Below are 16,604 nucleotides of genomic sequence, written 5' to 3'. Positions count from 1 at the left end.
CTTTAGAAAGGTTTTTAATGTTTTGAAAGCTTTAGGAGTGAGTCATTAATAGAACATAGCCTATATGTGTTTACTCCCTGCTTATAAAAATTGAACAAACTAAAATATGGACATTTTGTTACTGTAATATTGCGGTACCTTTCAATAGCCGATGATTGCGCAGAAGTTGATGGTTGAGGTTTCGTCGTCCATAGTTAAAGTAGAACGTTCTCCACGTCCCATGTAGGGTATCCAAGGTCCATCACCTCTTTCTCCTCTGTTATTTTATATTTTATATCAATATTGTTTTTGAACTTATAGAGGTGTTTCTTTTTACAGTGTTTCTAGCAATCTAGCCACTTGTCATGGCGGTGCACCGTATTGCACATTAGTTCCAAACACTTATATTTGAATGCCTTTTTTTAATTTACGAGGCATTATTTAATTCTATAAAACAAAAAAGTTTATAGTTACCACAGAAATACAGTAGCTACTTAATAACTAAACTCGTATAACAAAACGAAAACAGAAAACGCACACACGACATTCAAGTGGTCACTACGTTCGTAAAGGACACTAATTATTGTGTTGTGTTGAGGTTATGTTTACACACTACACTTGAAGACAATGCGTGACTGACTGAGCACTGGGCGGCGCGGAAGGGATGATGGTGTGTGGACTTCCCCTTGACGACCTTGGCAAGGCGGGGGCGGGGGTCTGTTGGTCTAAAAATAGAACTACTGCATTCGCCTCGTTTGAATTGCGAAGTTTAATTTGCTTTTTATTTATTTTTTTTGCCTCTCACGGCTTTAATTTGTTAAAACTACTGCAAAACTTGTACATTTTTTTAACTTTTAAATAACGTATCCGAAACCCGCTTTTCAAAGTTCTCCCCCAAAATTTTCATTCCCCCCCAATTTTTGTTTCAATGGCGCAACTTGCGCCATTGCTCCCCCCCGTGGGCGGCCGTGCCTACACCAATGTAGTAATAATTCTGATGCAGACAATGAAGGCTTCTGCACTGTGTCCTATAAAGGTAGACGGCAAGTTAAACCATTGCTTAATCATAAAGAAAAGACCACAAGTAAAAAACCTAATAAACTTATATCTGGTAAAAATAATAGCAATCAACTCTTAGCTGTGACTAGGCAGTCTTGGGTATATATCACCAGGCTCAAAGTATCTGTAAATGAAAACGATATTATAAGTCACCTTGAGGCTAACTTAAACTCCAAAAATTTTAACTGTGAAAAGCTACAAACGACATAATTCCTACAACTCATTTAAAATAGGAATCCCTCCAGAACTTGAAAATGAAGTAATGAACACTGAATTATGGCCAACTGGAATTTTAATCGGAAAGTATTTCCCTCCTAGGCCTAACAAAAATCACCAGAATGTAAATACCAATGTAAGTAAACCCAATGAAAATGTTTTTTTAGATCCAGTGACAAAAACAACTCAGAACTAAGTATGGCTGGCACACCAACTAAAATAGAAAGGCTTGTGCATTTTCCAAAGTATTGTGTGCTTGCAATACTCTTTCTTAATATACAAGGAGTCAGTGATAAACTTACACTTTTGGAAGATCTTGCAATGCAGGAGCATTATGATTTCATCTGTCTTTCAGAACATTGGTTGCAGAGCGGGGAGATTGATTTCTGCTGTTTAAGATTCTCTAACTACTAGCTACACACGAACAGTCTTTGGCAGGGGTGGTATTCTCATCTTTGCAAGGGATGTATATAATTTTAAGCCTATATACCTCTCTAGTTTTAGCCTTGAAAAAACTCTGGAAGTGTGCGCTATTGAAATCGACTCACTTCAGCTCATAATTATTTCTATCTACCGTACACCAGAAAGCAACGAATGGGTCTTTCTTGAAAGCATAGAAAAAATTCTCCTCTATCTCAAGAAATGGATTAATTATAAAATAGTCATTGGAGGAGATGTGAACGCCCAGTTTGATGTCACCAAGGACAAAAAATCAGTAGTAGATTTTCTCAATGTTCTTCGGCAGTTTAATTTCTACCACCACAACTACCAACCTACTAGAGGAGAAGCCTGCCTGGATAATGTGTTTTCAAACATAAACAAAAATGACATTTTTTGCCATACTGTGCCCTGTTATTTCTCAGACCATGATGGATTAGTGTTTCGGTTTTGTCTGAACAGTCTATTGGACCTGATAAGACTGATGATATTTCTGTTCTACGCAGATTATTTTCAAAACAGAAACTAGACCTCTTCAAGGTAAAAATCAGTAAAATCAATTGGCATAATCAACTTTTTCTGTACGATTGGATTACACATGTAAATGCAGTTAATAATCCTTTTACACTGTTTTTTGAAAGTATACAGACCGCTTTTGAACAATGTTTCCCTCTCTGTAAGTATAAAACTAAACCCAAATATGTTAATAAGTCAAATCAATCATGGTATACATCAGATCTTGTCAGGCTCAAGGGTCAAGTTAAACTTGCATATGATAATTTTAAAATAAATCAGAACAACCTCAACAAACTAGCCTATAAGGATTTAGTACATAAATACAAGAAAACAATAAAAGAAGTTAAGCTTAATCACAATGCTAACCTAATTGAAAAATCTAACAATAAATGCATGACAGCTTGAAACCTAATTAGGCCTAACCTACAATCTAAGTCTAACCATAGCTGTATTCCTTTACACTCCAGTGTTCTTAATAACTTTTTTATTGAATCTGTCAGTTCCATCAGAAATAACATTGTAAAACCTGAGACTACTTTTGAGCAATTTCTTAATTTAACACAAATAGATCAGCCTAATCTTAACTTTAAACTTGTCACTTGTGATGATGTCCTTATGGTCATCAAAAAGATGAAAAACTCCAAATCTCAAGTTTACTATGGTTTCTCAAATTGGTTGATCAAAGAAATAGTACATTATATTGTAACACCTCTTACTTACTGTATTAACGTTTGCCTTCAAGGAGGTATTTTTCCTGAATGCCTAAAAATTTCCAAAATCTCTCCAAAATTCAAAAAGGGGGATAAATACAACCCAGGCAACTATCGGCCTATCTGTCTGGTACCTATCCTGTCCAAGGTACTTGAACACATTGTACACAATCAGGTAAACCACTATTTTGAGTCTTGGTCACTCTTTAATAAACAACAATTTGGTTTCAGAAGTGGACAGTCTTGCATGGATGCAATTGGGGCCATGGAACAGGATATTAGAAATGCCTTTGAAAATAAAAACTTTGCCTGGGCCTCTTTTATTGACCTTAGCAAGGCATTTGACTGCGTGGACCATGGCACTTTGCTTCATAAACTTAGTTTCTATGGGATAAAAAATAAAACTCTTGAATTTTTCAACAGTTATCTCCATAATCGAAGGCAAGCGGTATATACAGGGGGTGTATGGTCCTCTATCGCTACTAGCAACTGTGGTGTTCCAAAAGGCTCGGTCCTTGGACCCCTTCTGTTCATTATAGCCACTAATGACTTACCATATTGTCTAAGAAGTAATGTATACTTATATGCAGATGACACTACATTACTTACATGCAATATAGACCTAAATCAACTTGAAAACATGGCTAATCACTCACTTAAAACTGTTTCTGAGTGGTTCTCTGCAAACTCGCTCTTATTAAACGAGGAGAAAACCCAAACTATTATTTTTGGACTGAGATCAGTACCTCCAATAAATAATTTTAACACTAGCAAAGAGGTTAAGTTCCTTGGAGTTTGGATTGACCAAAGTTTGAGCTGGAAAAAACAAATAGAGCATCTGTGTACTAGGCTAAGCAGATTAACATTTCTTTTTCGTAGGCTAAGTGACATTTTACCTGATGACTATGTTAAGACAGTGTACTTCTCACTCTTTCAATCTGTTCTCAGCTATGGAATTGTTTTTTGGGGGAATAGCCCACACCTAAATAATGTTCTAGTCATACAAAAAAAGGTTTTAAGAGTTATAGCTAAAGTTAACCATAGAGAACACTGCAGGCCTATTTTTATTAAGTTTAAGATTTTAACTGTTATTAATTTATACATATTTAATATCCTGTTAACTAGTTTTAACAACCCCTGCTTGCATGTAAAAAGGGCTGAGGTACACAACTTCAACACCCGAAATAAAAACAATTTTGATGTACCTTTTGTTAGACTTGGAAAAAATCAATCTAGTCATAGGATAGTGGGTATAAAAATGTTAAATAAGCTGCCTAAAGAAGTGCTTAATCTTACTTTTAAACAATTTAAAATAAAACTCCAAAATTGGCTAATAAGTAATCCTTTTTATCATGTAAAAGAATTTCTTGACTTTCCTGCTGCTGAAATCTGTAAGTAATTAACCTAAGGTTTTCACTTCTCTCACTGCCTGTACATTGTTATTTAGTTCTAATTTACCAAATAATTAAGGTTGTTTTCTTAAATTTCAACCTCAAAACTTTCATATTCTGTGTACTTTTAATCTCAATTTTATAGTTCCTTTGACAATTGTGAACAACATGCTTCCTGTTTTTTTGACTATACCTCATGCATGTAAATCTGTGCCTTATGGGTAATAAAGACTGATTCTTGATTCTTATCTAGAACACTGGAACAACAACTCGCAACTTGTGTCTAGCAAGTCTCCATAATAATAGCTTGTTTAAGCATATCGTAGAACCAAATCTTCTGAGTAGTGGAAATTAAGTATTAAGTATATTAACAAAGAGTAATATTTGTATCTAACGTTGAGTATTAGTTTAGATACAACGTTACGTTTAGCTGAGGAATAGCGTGACTTACCCAACACCTACATCGCACTATGCCTAACAGAGTGACCACGACTACTCGAAAGAGCTAGAAGCTGAACTGAACTTGAACATCGGAAATAGATTTTTGACTAACTTTTGAGTTATATACTAAAGTGGTGCCTTATCGCTCCAAAGGAGGCAGAGCTTCCCCTTGTGTGTCGCACACCGGTTCGTTCTGGGTCTCTAATTGACTACAGGGCCCAGTCCGTGTGATGGTTCATCTGCCCCATATTCGGGGTTTCTTTTAATAATTTTGGTTCAACACATGTGACCTCCAAGGACGGAATTGGTTTCCCACAGCGGTCCGTTAGTAGCAAGCCGATATCCCGAACGGTGGTTTTTTGGGTTATTTTTTACTGCCTCGTGTTTCCTTAATGATATGAATGTGTAATACGTTTTCTTGTAAGGATCGAACTCCTATGAACACCACATAAAATTTGTTGTATATTTAGTTATATAAAGTAATATATAACAAATAAAGAAGCATGACTGACGTATTTTCATTAGTCTTTGTTTCAAATGCTGCCTAACCAATCTAGACAGTTCTTCTATGTAGACGTTTTGTGGAATGCAAAGAGATTTAAAACCAAAACTGAAAACATTGGGGCAATATTGTTGAATTCCGGTTTATATTAAAATATGAACTACCATTGGTATTTCAAAAAGAATTTTTGAAATAAACATATTTTAACTACCTTTTGCCGTCTAAATATAGGAAGAATGGTCGTCCAAATAGGAAATAATGATCGTTTAAGTACAGTAAGAATGATTGCATTTGAAATTGCAATCCTCAACAATTGGTATAGCCATATAATAATTGACTGGAGACTTTGACAATTTTAATTTTAAAAACAACGTAAGATTTCCTCTAAAATGATACATACTCTACATTACATTTACAATCGGAGTAGTATCGGTAAACATATTGTTTCCAATTTTTTCTAGGCACGTAACTCGTACATAGTTCTAAATGTGTAATTATTTTTTTAATAAATGTGACTTGATGACAATATATATATATATATATATATATATATATATATATATATATATATATATATATATATATATATATATATATATATATATATATATATATGGATAACACGCTTTTCTACTATGGACCGTGTTATCCTAACTTCAAGTGCACGAATAGCTCCATAAGCAGACTTTTTATTTAAGCAGAATATATCAGTTGAGATGCGTAACAGTCTTGCAGATTTTCTAGCAGAAGAAAGAATGTATTTAGGAGGGCCTCAAACCATCTAATAAAATAGAAAAAAATCCCTGGCAACGGTAAATGAGTTGATCTCCCAATACTGAAATCTTGAATAAGCCACCGAGTAAATCCTACCATGTGAAAAAGTATACAAAACTATCACTATCTCACCAAAGAATCGTCAAATTAGCACAATTTAATGCAAGAACATGAACAGTTCAAACATATTGTACGACTTGACCCAAGAACAATAATTATAACCCTACTTTCCATAATATTATACTTGGCCTATTTAACAATATTTTGACAACACTTATGCTTTTCAGTGCCAGATCTAGTAGGCATCGAATACCACTTTTTGCAGTTAATTACACATTTCAGAAGCACAATACTGTACTTTTATAACCTAATCTTGCTACATAAGTGCTCTAGAGCAAATTATATGGACATTTAAGTCATCTAATTTCTTGCGCAATTTCTAACTTAAATATGAATTAACAAATTCAATAACTGTTCCACGAGTACTATTCCCAATCTTGCCGAGCCAATATCTGCAGCAAGAGAGCACGGTTTTTGTCGAAGTCGGAATATTGTATCGATACTCTCGCGTTAACGGCACTTCACGCAATTCTTGCCGACGCACTTGGCTGAATCATGCTCTAACCTACGTATTCAGCATTTTTTTTAGAAAGCCAGATAAACTACCAGCGATTTGGTGAAATATAAACGTTGAAAGTGAGAGCAGTACGGAAAATTCAAAATATTAAAAGATTTGTTGATATCGAGAAACTTTTTCAGAATCCGAGAGTTTATGATCCAACACCATAACACCGATACACAATTACACGTCTTTCATTGTATAATAAAAATCATACAAAGATTGAAATGTAACCAATGCCAACAATGTAATAATTAGTCATTGAAAGTAGTATTATTTCGTAAACTTTATCAGCTGTGTAAAAACACGTTGAGTTAAATTGCTGATAAAAAACGAAACAACACTGCACCGACAATCACGCAGGAGAGTGTGGGGGGCCTCATGATTCGCATTAGACACATTCCTCCCACTACATTGGTCGATGAATACGCCCGTCGCTAATACTGCAGTGGGAGTGTAGCTAGCAAGCAGCTAGTGTTTATTTTTATCATTCGCTCAGTAGTCAGAAATAGTAATGCGCTCCTAATATTTGGTTCTATTTCTAATAAATGTATTCAATCCAAACCTTTCACGTTGGAGTCTGGTGATGTGTTGGGTTTGATTGTGTGATAACTAGTACCGATATTTAATAGTTAGTATCGATGTAATCTTAATAGTAGCCTATATGTGTAGTAATTATTTTAATATATTTAGAAATTTAATGTATATCAGAAAAATTGTTTAAATCCGGACACATTAACAGTAAAGAACAGGTTTTGTTTAGTAAAGATTTTAGAATTTAATTTTCAATATAATTTTATTACATGACATCCAGGCTCTGAGATTTTACCAATACTGTATAAAACATTTTTTTAATCTAAGTTGTGTATATAAAAATAATTAATTTTCATAGAACTCCTGTTTTTAGGAAAAGGAGGAGATTTTAGTTCCCTATTATTGGTCAGTTAAGTAAGAAATAACAATAGTAACTACATTACTACACCCTGTACTATTATTTGTTAGAAGGGGGTTACATCTCTCAATAGCTTTGGTGTACAAATGTTGCAGTTTTATATGGAAGTAGATACCTTACACATGATCCATAACATTAAAATATCAGGAAGAGTTTTTTGAATTTTCAATTTCCAATTTGCATTATGGCTCCTAAATACACTGTAATAAAAAAAATATATTCATGTATGCAATTTATAACATGCACTTGTGAAAACTGCTGTAATTTCTTATGCTACTAAACTTTGTAAAGATAGTTTACACATGGCTTGGATAAGTATGCTAGCCAATCTCAACCAATAAAACATTTGAATTTATTCAACATTTTTTCTTGACTATTTCAAAACTTATAAAGCTACATAATTTATCCTAACACGTTTTTTTATCTCTTAGAACCTTCACTGTAGTTCTATACTGTGTGATCTTGAGTTGTTTAACACATTCAGTGCGGCTCTATAAAAGACCCAGCTTGGCCTAAGGAATCTGCCCACAGTCAACGTCTTAACACTCTCCCCAAACCATCTTCTTTTTTTGCACTGTCTGTCTAATCAGCACAGAGAAGAGAATATAACTGTAAATGTAATAATATTATTCTACTTTATCAGAATAATAATAATGGTTCTATAATTAATTATATGTGAAACGGATAAATTTAATTAAGAATTTTCTTGAATTCCGAATTAAAATTCCTTGAATTTTCTTAAATGTTCCAATAGCAATCCAATACTCTTATTTTAAGTTTAGGATTTTGCAGCCATAATATAATGCATTACAATTCAATTAACTATACATACAATTAAACTATGGAACATCTTCATTAATCGGATATAAAATGGCTACAAACTCTAGTTACAAGGTAAATTTGAGGTAGAACTCAGAACTTAAGGTCTCTTGCTATACTGTTAGTTATGTGAGAGTATTGGTAATATTACTAGTGACTACATTTGAACTTAAATTGAAAATAAACTACACCAAACCTCCACACTCAATTCAAGAGCACAAACAGCAAATCTATTTTGAACTCTTAATATTTATCAGTTCTTTCAACACTTGAAAATGGTGTAAATATGATCTGTATTGACAGACATGTTTCTTAAACATTTAAAAGATTTCCATGAAACTTGTGATAAGTCATCATTGAAAATCAGCAGTATGTGACATGTTAAAGGATATGTATTGTTTCTGAAAAATAACTGAATTTATCAAAAATAATTATCTTGATTGAGTTATTAAGAGCCTATAAACCAGTCATTATTAGGTACACAGAGATACACAGTACATACAGAAGCAGAATTTGATACTCAACAATTTTTATGCATTCTTTTGAAAACTTCTTCTGGTTCGCTGTTAATATATTTTAATTTTCCTGGTTCATCATAAGTTTAATCACAGAGGTTTTTTTGTGTGGTTACTTCCACAGTACAGTCATATTACAGTTGCTATCAAGATAAACAAATTTTATTCATTACAAGGTGTCATAGATAAAAATGAAGGCAGGTAGACAAATTTTAAATAATTAATACAAGCACAAAAAACATTCATGTTTGGATAAACTTACAATAATCATTGTCTTATGGAAGTTAAAAACAATTATTTTTAGAATATTTGTAAAATATATAAATCAGTAAATCAAAATTTATTTTGTTTTACATAACTCTTCAAAGAGAATAATACTTTTAGAATTTATCAAAAGCCAATTTAAAAAATTCAAAATTTTTACATCTAATTTTTTATCATTATCTCGATGATATCAGTAAGAGAGAGTACTCATGTTGAGTTTTCACTCTCCAACAGTAAAATTATGTTCATAACATGGGCAGTGTTTTTAAACTTGCTTTGTTATAGGCACCAACAAAAGTTGGTTCTAATCAGTTCTGTTGATTATGAAAGATTCTCCAGTGTGTATGTACACCATTTTTATTAGAGTTGCCTGATAAGAAGTACCAATTTATATTGAAAAATGTGTCAATATTTTTAGTTATATGAAGTTTTTATATATTTTATTTACTTTAAGAATCTCTATCCAGACAGCCATCTTTAGTACTGTCTGATCATTTTATAGCATGTTAGAAAGAAGGGATAATTTAAAGGGAGTTTGCACTTGAAAAGTTTCGAGTTCCTTCAGTATCTAGTATTTTTGAGGCAATAAAAAAAACTGTAAAAAATACTTTTTCCTTAGAGTGATACCAAAAGGACTTTTTTCCTTTAATATAGCAATCCCCTTTCAACGTACATTACATTTGATGTTAAACTTACTCTTGTAATACAGATGATTTTTTTTAACTTGCAATATTGCGAAGATTTTATGATTTGAGGAGGGAGCATAAACTTTTATATTAAAAATATCCAGTGTACAACATAACAGATGTAATGAATTTCCACAATTCCAATCCTGTTGTAACGTAAATGTTTAGACAAACCATCAATCAGTCACGTGGTTTCTCTGAACAACACTGTGTAATATTAAATATGACAGTTTGAGTGATTTTATTACTGCCAGGTTTTTATTGGCATCTTTTATAGTTTTAGGTGTACTGGTGATTGCTTAAACTTTGAGGAAATCTCTTTAAGAAGCTGGCTATAATGAAACATTTTCCCCCATAAGAGTAATGTACCTCATGCAATTTTACGCCCTTATTTTTGTTTGTAATGTAATGGAAGGTGTTTCATTTTAAAGATATAATTAATACACATCCAGATGCTTTTTGAATATTTAAATGATAAAATACAATTTAATAGAGTCTAACTAATTCATTAAAATATTGAAAAATTAACAAAACTGTTTAGATGCATATTAATTACATTTTTTAAATGAGACATCTCCCATGGTTATGACTAAAAAACATTTGAAAAGTGCGTGAGGTTTAACATGGGACTGCAATAAAGAGCCCACCAGTACAGCTGACTCTTTACAGGTTGAAGACAAAGAATAAATTAGATATTGTCGTATTATGTTGTCTGCCATAATATTGTGTAAGACGCATGGCATCTGTGCGTCACACAGTTGTTCTGGTGTTTTCTACTAGATGTCAGTACTTCCTTGTGTACTTGTCTTGAGTGTTTCCACCTTGATGAGTTTGCTGTTGTCACACAGTGCGGACGGCTACCGCATATTGTTGTATGCAGCCATCCTGGATTATTTTATGATTTTACTTCTAGTGTTTATTAACCATGGAAATATATGATTGGACGGACACACGAATACGGATAGTGAAATGACTTAGTGGCTAATATATAAAATATTACAAAAAATAAACAAAAACTAAAAGAAAGATAATAAAAATAACTTAATTACATAAAAAATATATATCTAAACTTTACAGAACTTTTTCTGTAAATAACCAGCATAGTTTAAGATGATAAAAGAAAACTGTTAAGAACCCCTTTCTTTATAAGGAACATTGGCTGCTCAATTTAACAAACCTTGTTCTTAAAAATGTTCAATATAACAAAGCTCTTCTTGGACCTTGATATCCGTTACATTGAGATTACTCTATACCAAAAATTTAAAAATAGTTTATTTTCTGAAAAAATAAATCTGAATATACAGTAGTAATATTTTGTTATGTACTCTTTTGTTTGATATTTTTAAAAGTAATAAAACATATTATGATATGAAACATAATCTGAGGCTTCACATATAAAACTACTACCAATCGTTAAACAAACTTTAGATATCAATATTAATTACAAACATATAGTCCCAAAACGTGGTACAAGCTTATTTTCTTCATGTGTCGGACATTGTACTTTGTTGTTTAGTTACCATAGTTCTGGAAAATCTCAGCTGATACGTAGGAATCCTGTTTTAAATAACATTTCTACATCAAATAAAAACTAATATGTAAAAGCTATGTAGATATAGCCACTTAATGGAGTTTTAAAAACACTATTCTGAGCAACTGCAAGAACTTTGTCAAATTTTACGACATTGCCATCCTTTAATACTGTTATAGATCTGATACTATTCCTCCCTGTTTAAAATCAGAACTTTATTTTCAATAAATATTTATTTTTTTATGACTGTTAAATCTAAAGTGTCCTGTAGACAAATTACTTTAAGGATAGTTTGAGGTTAGGTGCATTGGAATCAGGTTTTGTTCTGACCTGATGTCTATAATAAAATTCCTTCAAAGCCATGGGGGAGAGGGGGGAATTAGGTTACTACATAGTACTACCAGTATAGCCAGGATCGGACCCACTGTGTTTTATACTTCATGTAACACTTTAGGACTTCCTTTATTGTCAATGCTTCATCCATTTTAATAATGACACTTGAGAACCAACCAATCTTAGGTAGTGAAACACCTCATTCACCCATTTCATTTGTATTCACCAATAAATACATGTATAGTTATATAAATATTTGAGGTTGATAGTAATGATGTACCTTCACTACAAGTAGTAGTCTCTACTACCATCTTGCCTTTTTTATCATAATCTTTAAACCTTAATTTTTAACAATGTGCTTATCTAACCTAGATTTTATGTAAAATACATGTCATAATTCAAATTTGTATTCATCTAAATGGTCATGTTTGGTATTTTTGGTTTGTTCATTAGTATATTAAAATATGATTGATATATTAATGATGTCCAACTTTTTTAAATATTGGTTATCTAACTAAACATTCAGCAACATGATTATTGATGTACACACAATTGTTATGGAATTGTTAAGGGATTAGTTTGTAGTTAATTAAATAATATTACGATTCTTTCAAATAATTAACTTGCTATACTAACATTACATATTTAACAATTTTTTTTAAAGATTGTTAAGTTGTAAATGTATTTTAATTATTTAATTTTCAGGTTTATTATTCAAAGAAGGCAGTTTTGAAGTCAATAAGCAGCCTGATCACTGGACTAAGCATAATGTTCGATGTCCTCCCTACAGAATTGGTGGAAGAAATTCTTCTATACTCAAGTGTTACAGACATACTTTCAGTTTTTTCTGCGTTTAATAAAAAGTATAATTACCTTTCAGATTACTTTTGGAAACAAATCTGTCTCAAAGAGGATTTTACTAAGGCTTATGATACTCAAGAATGGTCAGAGTGTTTTCACAATGGGATGAACAAAAAGCTTGGCTATTACGTTCACTTACAAGATGTTCCGGCTGGAATATTAGAACACGTTTATCTCAGAACAATAATAATTCATGATATAAACAAGTGTAAAAATAAATACATTGTCTATTATGTAACGGATAACAATACGTTCATTATAATAAAAGAAATAACCAGCAACAATGGTATATTGTTTAGAGATGAATTCATCATTGTTCAAAATAAGCAGAATGTCTCAATTTATAAATGCAATTGTAGTTCTGAAGTAAATAGCTATGAACATTATAAAACACTTCCTGACAACATCAATGACATATTTGGAATATGTACTCAATATTGTGCTGCTTACAATCATGACCAAAAAGTGTTTAATTTGTATAAATTCTGTGACGGCACCACACAAACCGTTCCTTTACCGAGTGATGTTAAATTTTTGATAAATAAATTTTTTAATCCCGGAAAGTTTGCCATCTCTTTTGTTTCTTTAAACGAAGGATACAGGGTCCGGGTTTTTGATATCAGTACTTGTAGCTGGACACTCGATTTGATGTGTTTTAGTAGTACTGGCATTACCAATGATCCTAACATATGGTTTGGGACCAACTTCATTGGCTGTTGTGACGTGTCCTACCGCCTACGAGGAATCTATTTTGGACCATTCAAAGTGTGGAATAAGAAAGGTAAATTGCTATTTCAGACTGATATCGAACCGTCCCACAAAAATTACCTCAGGTGTTTCTTTACTGACGACAATATTCTTCTTACTACATCAGATAGTACAATTAATATTTTTAATTCCAATGGAAAGTGGATTTCACAATTTCATTTAGGTGTTACTTTCAGTGACATTAAACTCACTTCAGGACATTTATGCCTTGTGTTAATAGAAGGAAAAGAAACAGCAGACGTATATGATTGGAGCTTGTGTTATAACTTATATACAATAAAATTAGCTAAACAGCGTAATAAGGCATTATGTGGTGATGTTCTATACTGCCCTATCAACAGTGAAAATAAAACTTATGAAGTTATAAAGTTCTGTTAGCCATTACTAGGCTGTTTGTGTTTGTTACAATAAAACTGATTACAACATTGTAGATCTGGCTTTATTTAAAATCCTAATTGACTGATATAAAGTCTATCAATTGTGTAACTACTTAACAATCAAAGCTTCAGAAATCAATAAAAATGTAATTTTATTTGAAAAATCAATTTTGGGGCCGAACATGTTTTGATGACCTGAAATGACACTTATCAGAAGCTCTTTTAGAGGCCATTAAATTATGACAAGTTTATAATTTATACATCTTTCAATAAAAATTTTAAACTTAAAAAAAAAAACAAATGCCAATTTTAAATTCAAGCAATCTCATACATATAACACTTCATACGATACTTTCAAAGACAATAATGGGAAAATTAGAGCTATTGAAGTAAACCATCTCAGCTGGATTAACCTTTTTTGGAAAAATTATCGAAATGAATATAAACTGATTCAAACTTACTTATACTTAAATACGTATTTAATAAATCATCCGTTTTATTAATTTAAGTCATTTTAGAATTATTAATTACAGGCCAATGAGTGTTATTAGTATTTTACTATTACTTTACTTTGCAACTACATAATAAACCTATTTGTAATTAGGAGCTTTAGATTTTCAGAATCTATATATTTTAATTCACTTCATATGTACAACATTTGTATTTCTACTTTATTGAAGAAAGAAATTTTGAGTTGTTCGTTGTGTACTATTTACAGTAGGCTTACTAATAGTACTGATGAAATATGTTGTTTCTATTATGTTCACATCTAGTATCAAAGTAGCTCTTTAGGTAATAAAACACAAAAGTACAGTAAAAATGCTATTAATGAAAATTTGTGTGTGTATAAATTATTGTACATTATAATAAATATAATACATACTTATGAAAAATAGATATTTAAAATGGCAGCTTTGTTCTTAAAATATTACTGTTCAGTCTTATGTTAAACTTAACATTTTCAAGGACAAAATAATAATGTGTTTCCCTCTATTAATTTTTTAACATGTTTGTAAAACATCCCTACAAAGAAGGCTGATATAATGCTGGCAATCAGCTGCTCATGGTTTTAACATATCTTTAGTCATCATATAAATTTTCAATAAATAACATTTAAATTTCTATGTTTACAGCACATTGTTAATAAAATTGTGAAATAAATTGAATCCATTTTGTGTTAATTGAAAACTAATTCACACCCTATCAAGTAATCGCGAAATCTAAATTGTCAGTCCTTTCACATAACATGAACTCCTGTCAGTAAGCCTATATAACTAAATAACAAATAATACATAATAACTTATAAGATTAAGACAATAATTTAATAACTAGTGAGACAACAAATGATCATAACAAACATTGATTCTCAATTGAGCGTGATTGAGTATAATTGAAAAGAAATGATAACACTAAATGTGATAAAACACTTTTACATTCTGTTTTTAACATTTGAACTAGTTTCATTTATATTAAGAAAGAAAAACTTTCTGAAAAGTTAACAACTCAGCTTATCTCTAATTACAAGATAATTGTAATGTTATCGGCGGGTTGGGGTGGATGCTGAGAGCAGTTTGTGTGGGCTGTGATGGTAGGGACAACTGTCCTCGGTCTGGTAGCCTGTGTCTTGACTGGAGGGCAATACAGATGACGCTCCTATACTACAATCCAAGGTCATGTCACAAGGCCGGTCCGAGTCTACAGTGTTCATAATGACCGTCGAGTTAACTACAGGTTCTCCACACGAACTGCCCTTTGTAATGTGGGTATTCAAGTCTCCTGCAGAGATAAGTGATTGCATATTAGTAAATATACAACATTTATGGTAGATCATACAAACTTGGTAATGTTTCAGACATGTCTTATTTTGTAAAATAAAAAGAACTAAAACTAATGAAATTAAATTTATTTAGATACACTACAGTATTAAACGTGCTGTTGTCAGATATAAGCAAACAAAGCGGACTAAGGAACAGAATAGTACGCTATTCAGCATTATGTGACAACAGCGTTTGTAGTGTTGTCTGTTTAATGTCTACTAGTAACATTAACTAATGTGTCTTAATGATTTGTCATTGTATGTGTTTTAGTTGTATATCAAAGATTGTAACCCTTACACTAGCTCTATAATTAATGACATTATTAAATTTAGGTTTGAATAGGGCTGAGAGCCAATGATCCTTACTAATGGGTAAGAAACCAACAAGCTTACCTTGAAAACTACCTAGGATCCACTGATTTCAAAGAAATAAAAGTACTTATATGCATAGAAATCTTTCTCAATCAGTAGAGAGAATTCCAGTTGCCTGTCCACTTGTTTTGGACAGTCCAAAGAGTTACGTGTTTCTCTCAAAATAGTGGACAAAGGAAGTTTTCAAGGCAAGCCTATAGATTTTCATATTCATTAGTAAATATTATTAACTTTACAAATTATTAAGATTAAATATTTTATTTTGCTTATTCAAAGTTATTTAAGATCAAAATGTATGTGTATCTGATTAAACTAATTTTAATATGACGTACATCCAAAATACTACTGTGATGGGTTACTACTACAATGACAGTATTACTATATTAATGTTTGCATGATATTTTGTAGCGTGATGAATACTTACAAAAAATATATATATTTGTAAAAAACTAAGGAAAGGACAGTAATTTGACATAACTTGGATGAAATGACAAAATTGGTTGGATTTCTAAGCATACAAAATCACTCTGCATTTTCATGTTAACATAATTTTTCCTTGCCAAATTCACATTTTACATCTCAGAAAAAGCTCACAGATTTATAACCCAGAATTGAGTTGTGCGTATGAAACACAATTTGTTAAGATTAATTTTGAAGATTCATAT

General features: G+C 31.7%; 2 protein-coding genes across 4 annotated transcripts in view; one reads left to right on the top strand and one right to left on the bottom strand.

Moving 5' to 3' along the window:
- The window catches only part of LOC124359328 (SAGA-associated factor 11 homolog), a 41,075-nt gene extending 27,271 nt beyond the window's left edge, over positions 1-13,804 (top strand). The window contains exons 1-2 of one of the 2 annotated variants that reach the window (XM_046811991.1): positions 7,083-7,276; positions 12,451-13,804. In XM_046811991.1, coding sequence (XP_046667947.1) covers positions 12,514-13,752 — 1,239 coding nt within the window. In that variant the 5' untranslated portion in view covers positions 7,083-7,276; positions 12,451-12,513 and the 3' untranslated portion in view covers positions 13,753-13,804. Of the gene's footprint in view, positions 1-7,082; positions 7,277-12,450 lie in introns of those variants that run through there. The other variant, XM_046811999.1, reaches the window with a different exon arrangement.
- An 851-nt stretch (positions 13,805-14,655) lies between these two features.
- LOC124359316 overlaps positions 14,656-16,604 on the bottom strand; it is a 32,511-nt gene continuing 30,562 nt past the window's right edge. For both annotated transcript variants that reach the window (XM_046811979.1, XM_046811972.1), the window contains exon 14: positions 14,656-15,527. In XM_046811979.1, the coding sequence (XP_046667935.1) occupies positions 15,289-15,527 (239 nt within the window). In that variant the 3' untranslated portion in view covers positions 14,656-15,288. The remainder of the gene's footprint in view (positions 15,528-16,604) is intronic.

Source organism: Homalodisca vitripennis, chromosome 1 (assembly GCF_021130785.1).
Source record: "Homalodisca vitripennis isolate AUS2020 chromosome 1, UT_GWSS_2.1, whole genome shotgun sequence".
In the NCBI taxonomy this organism is placed as follows: domain Eukaryota; kingdom Metazoa; phylum Arthropoda; class Insecta; order Hemiptera; family Cicadellidae; genus Homalodisca; species Homalodisca vitripennis.
The sequence above is the reverse complement of the archived record's forward strand: the minus strand, read 5'-3'. Positions and strand labels throughout refer to the sequence as shown.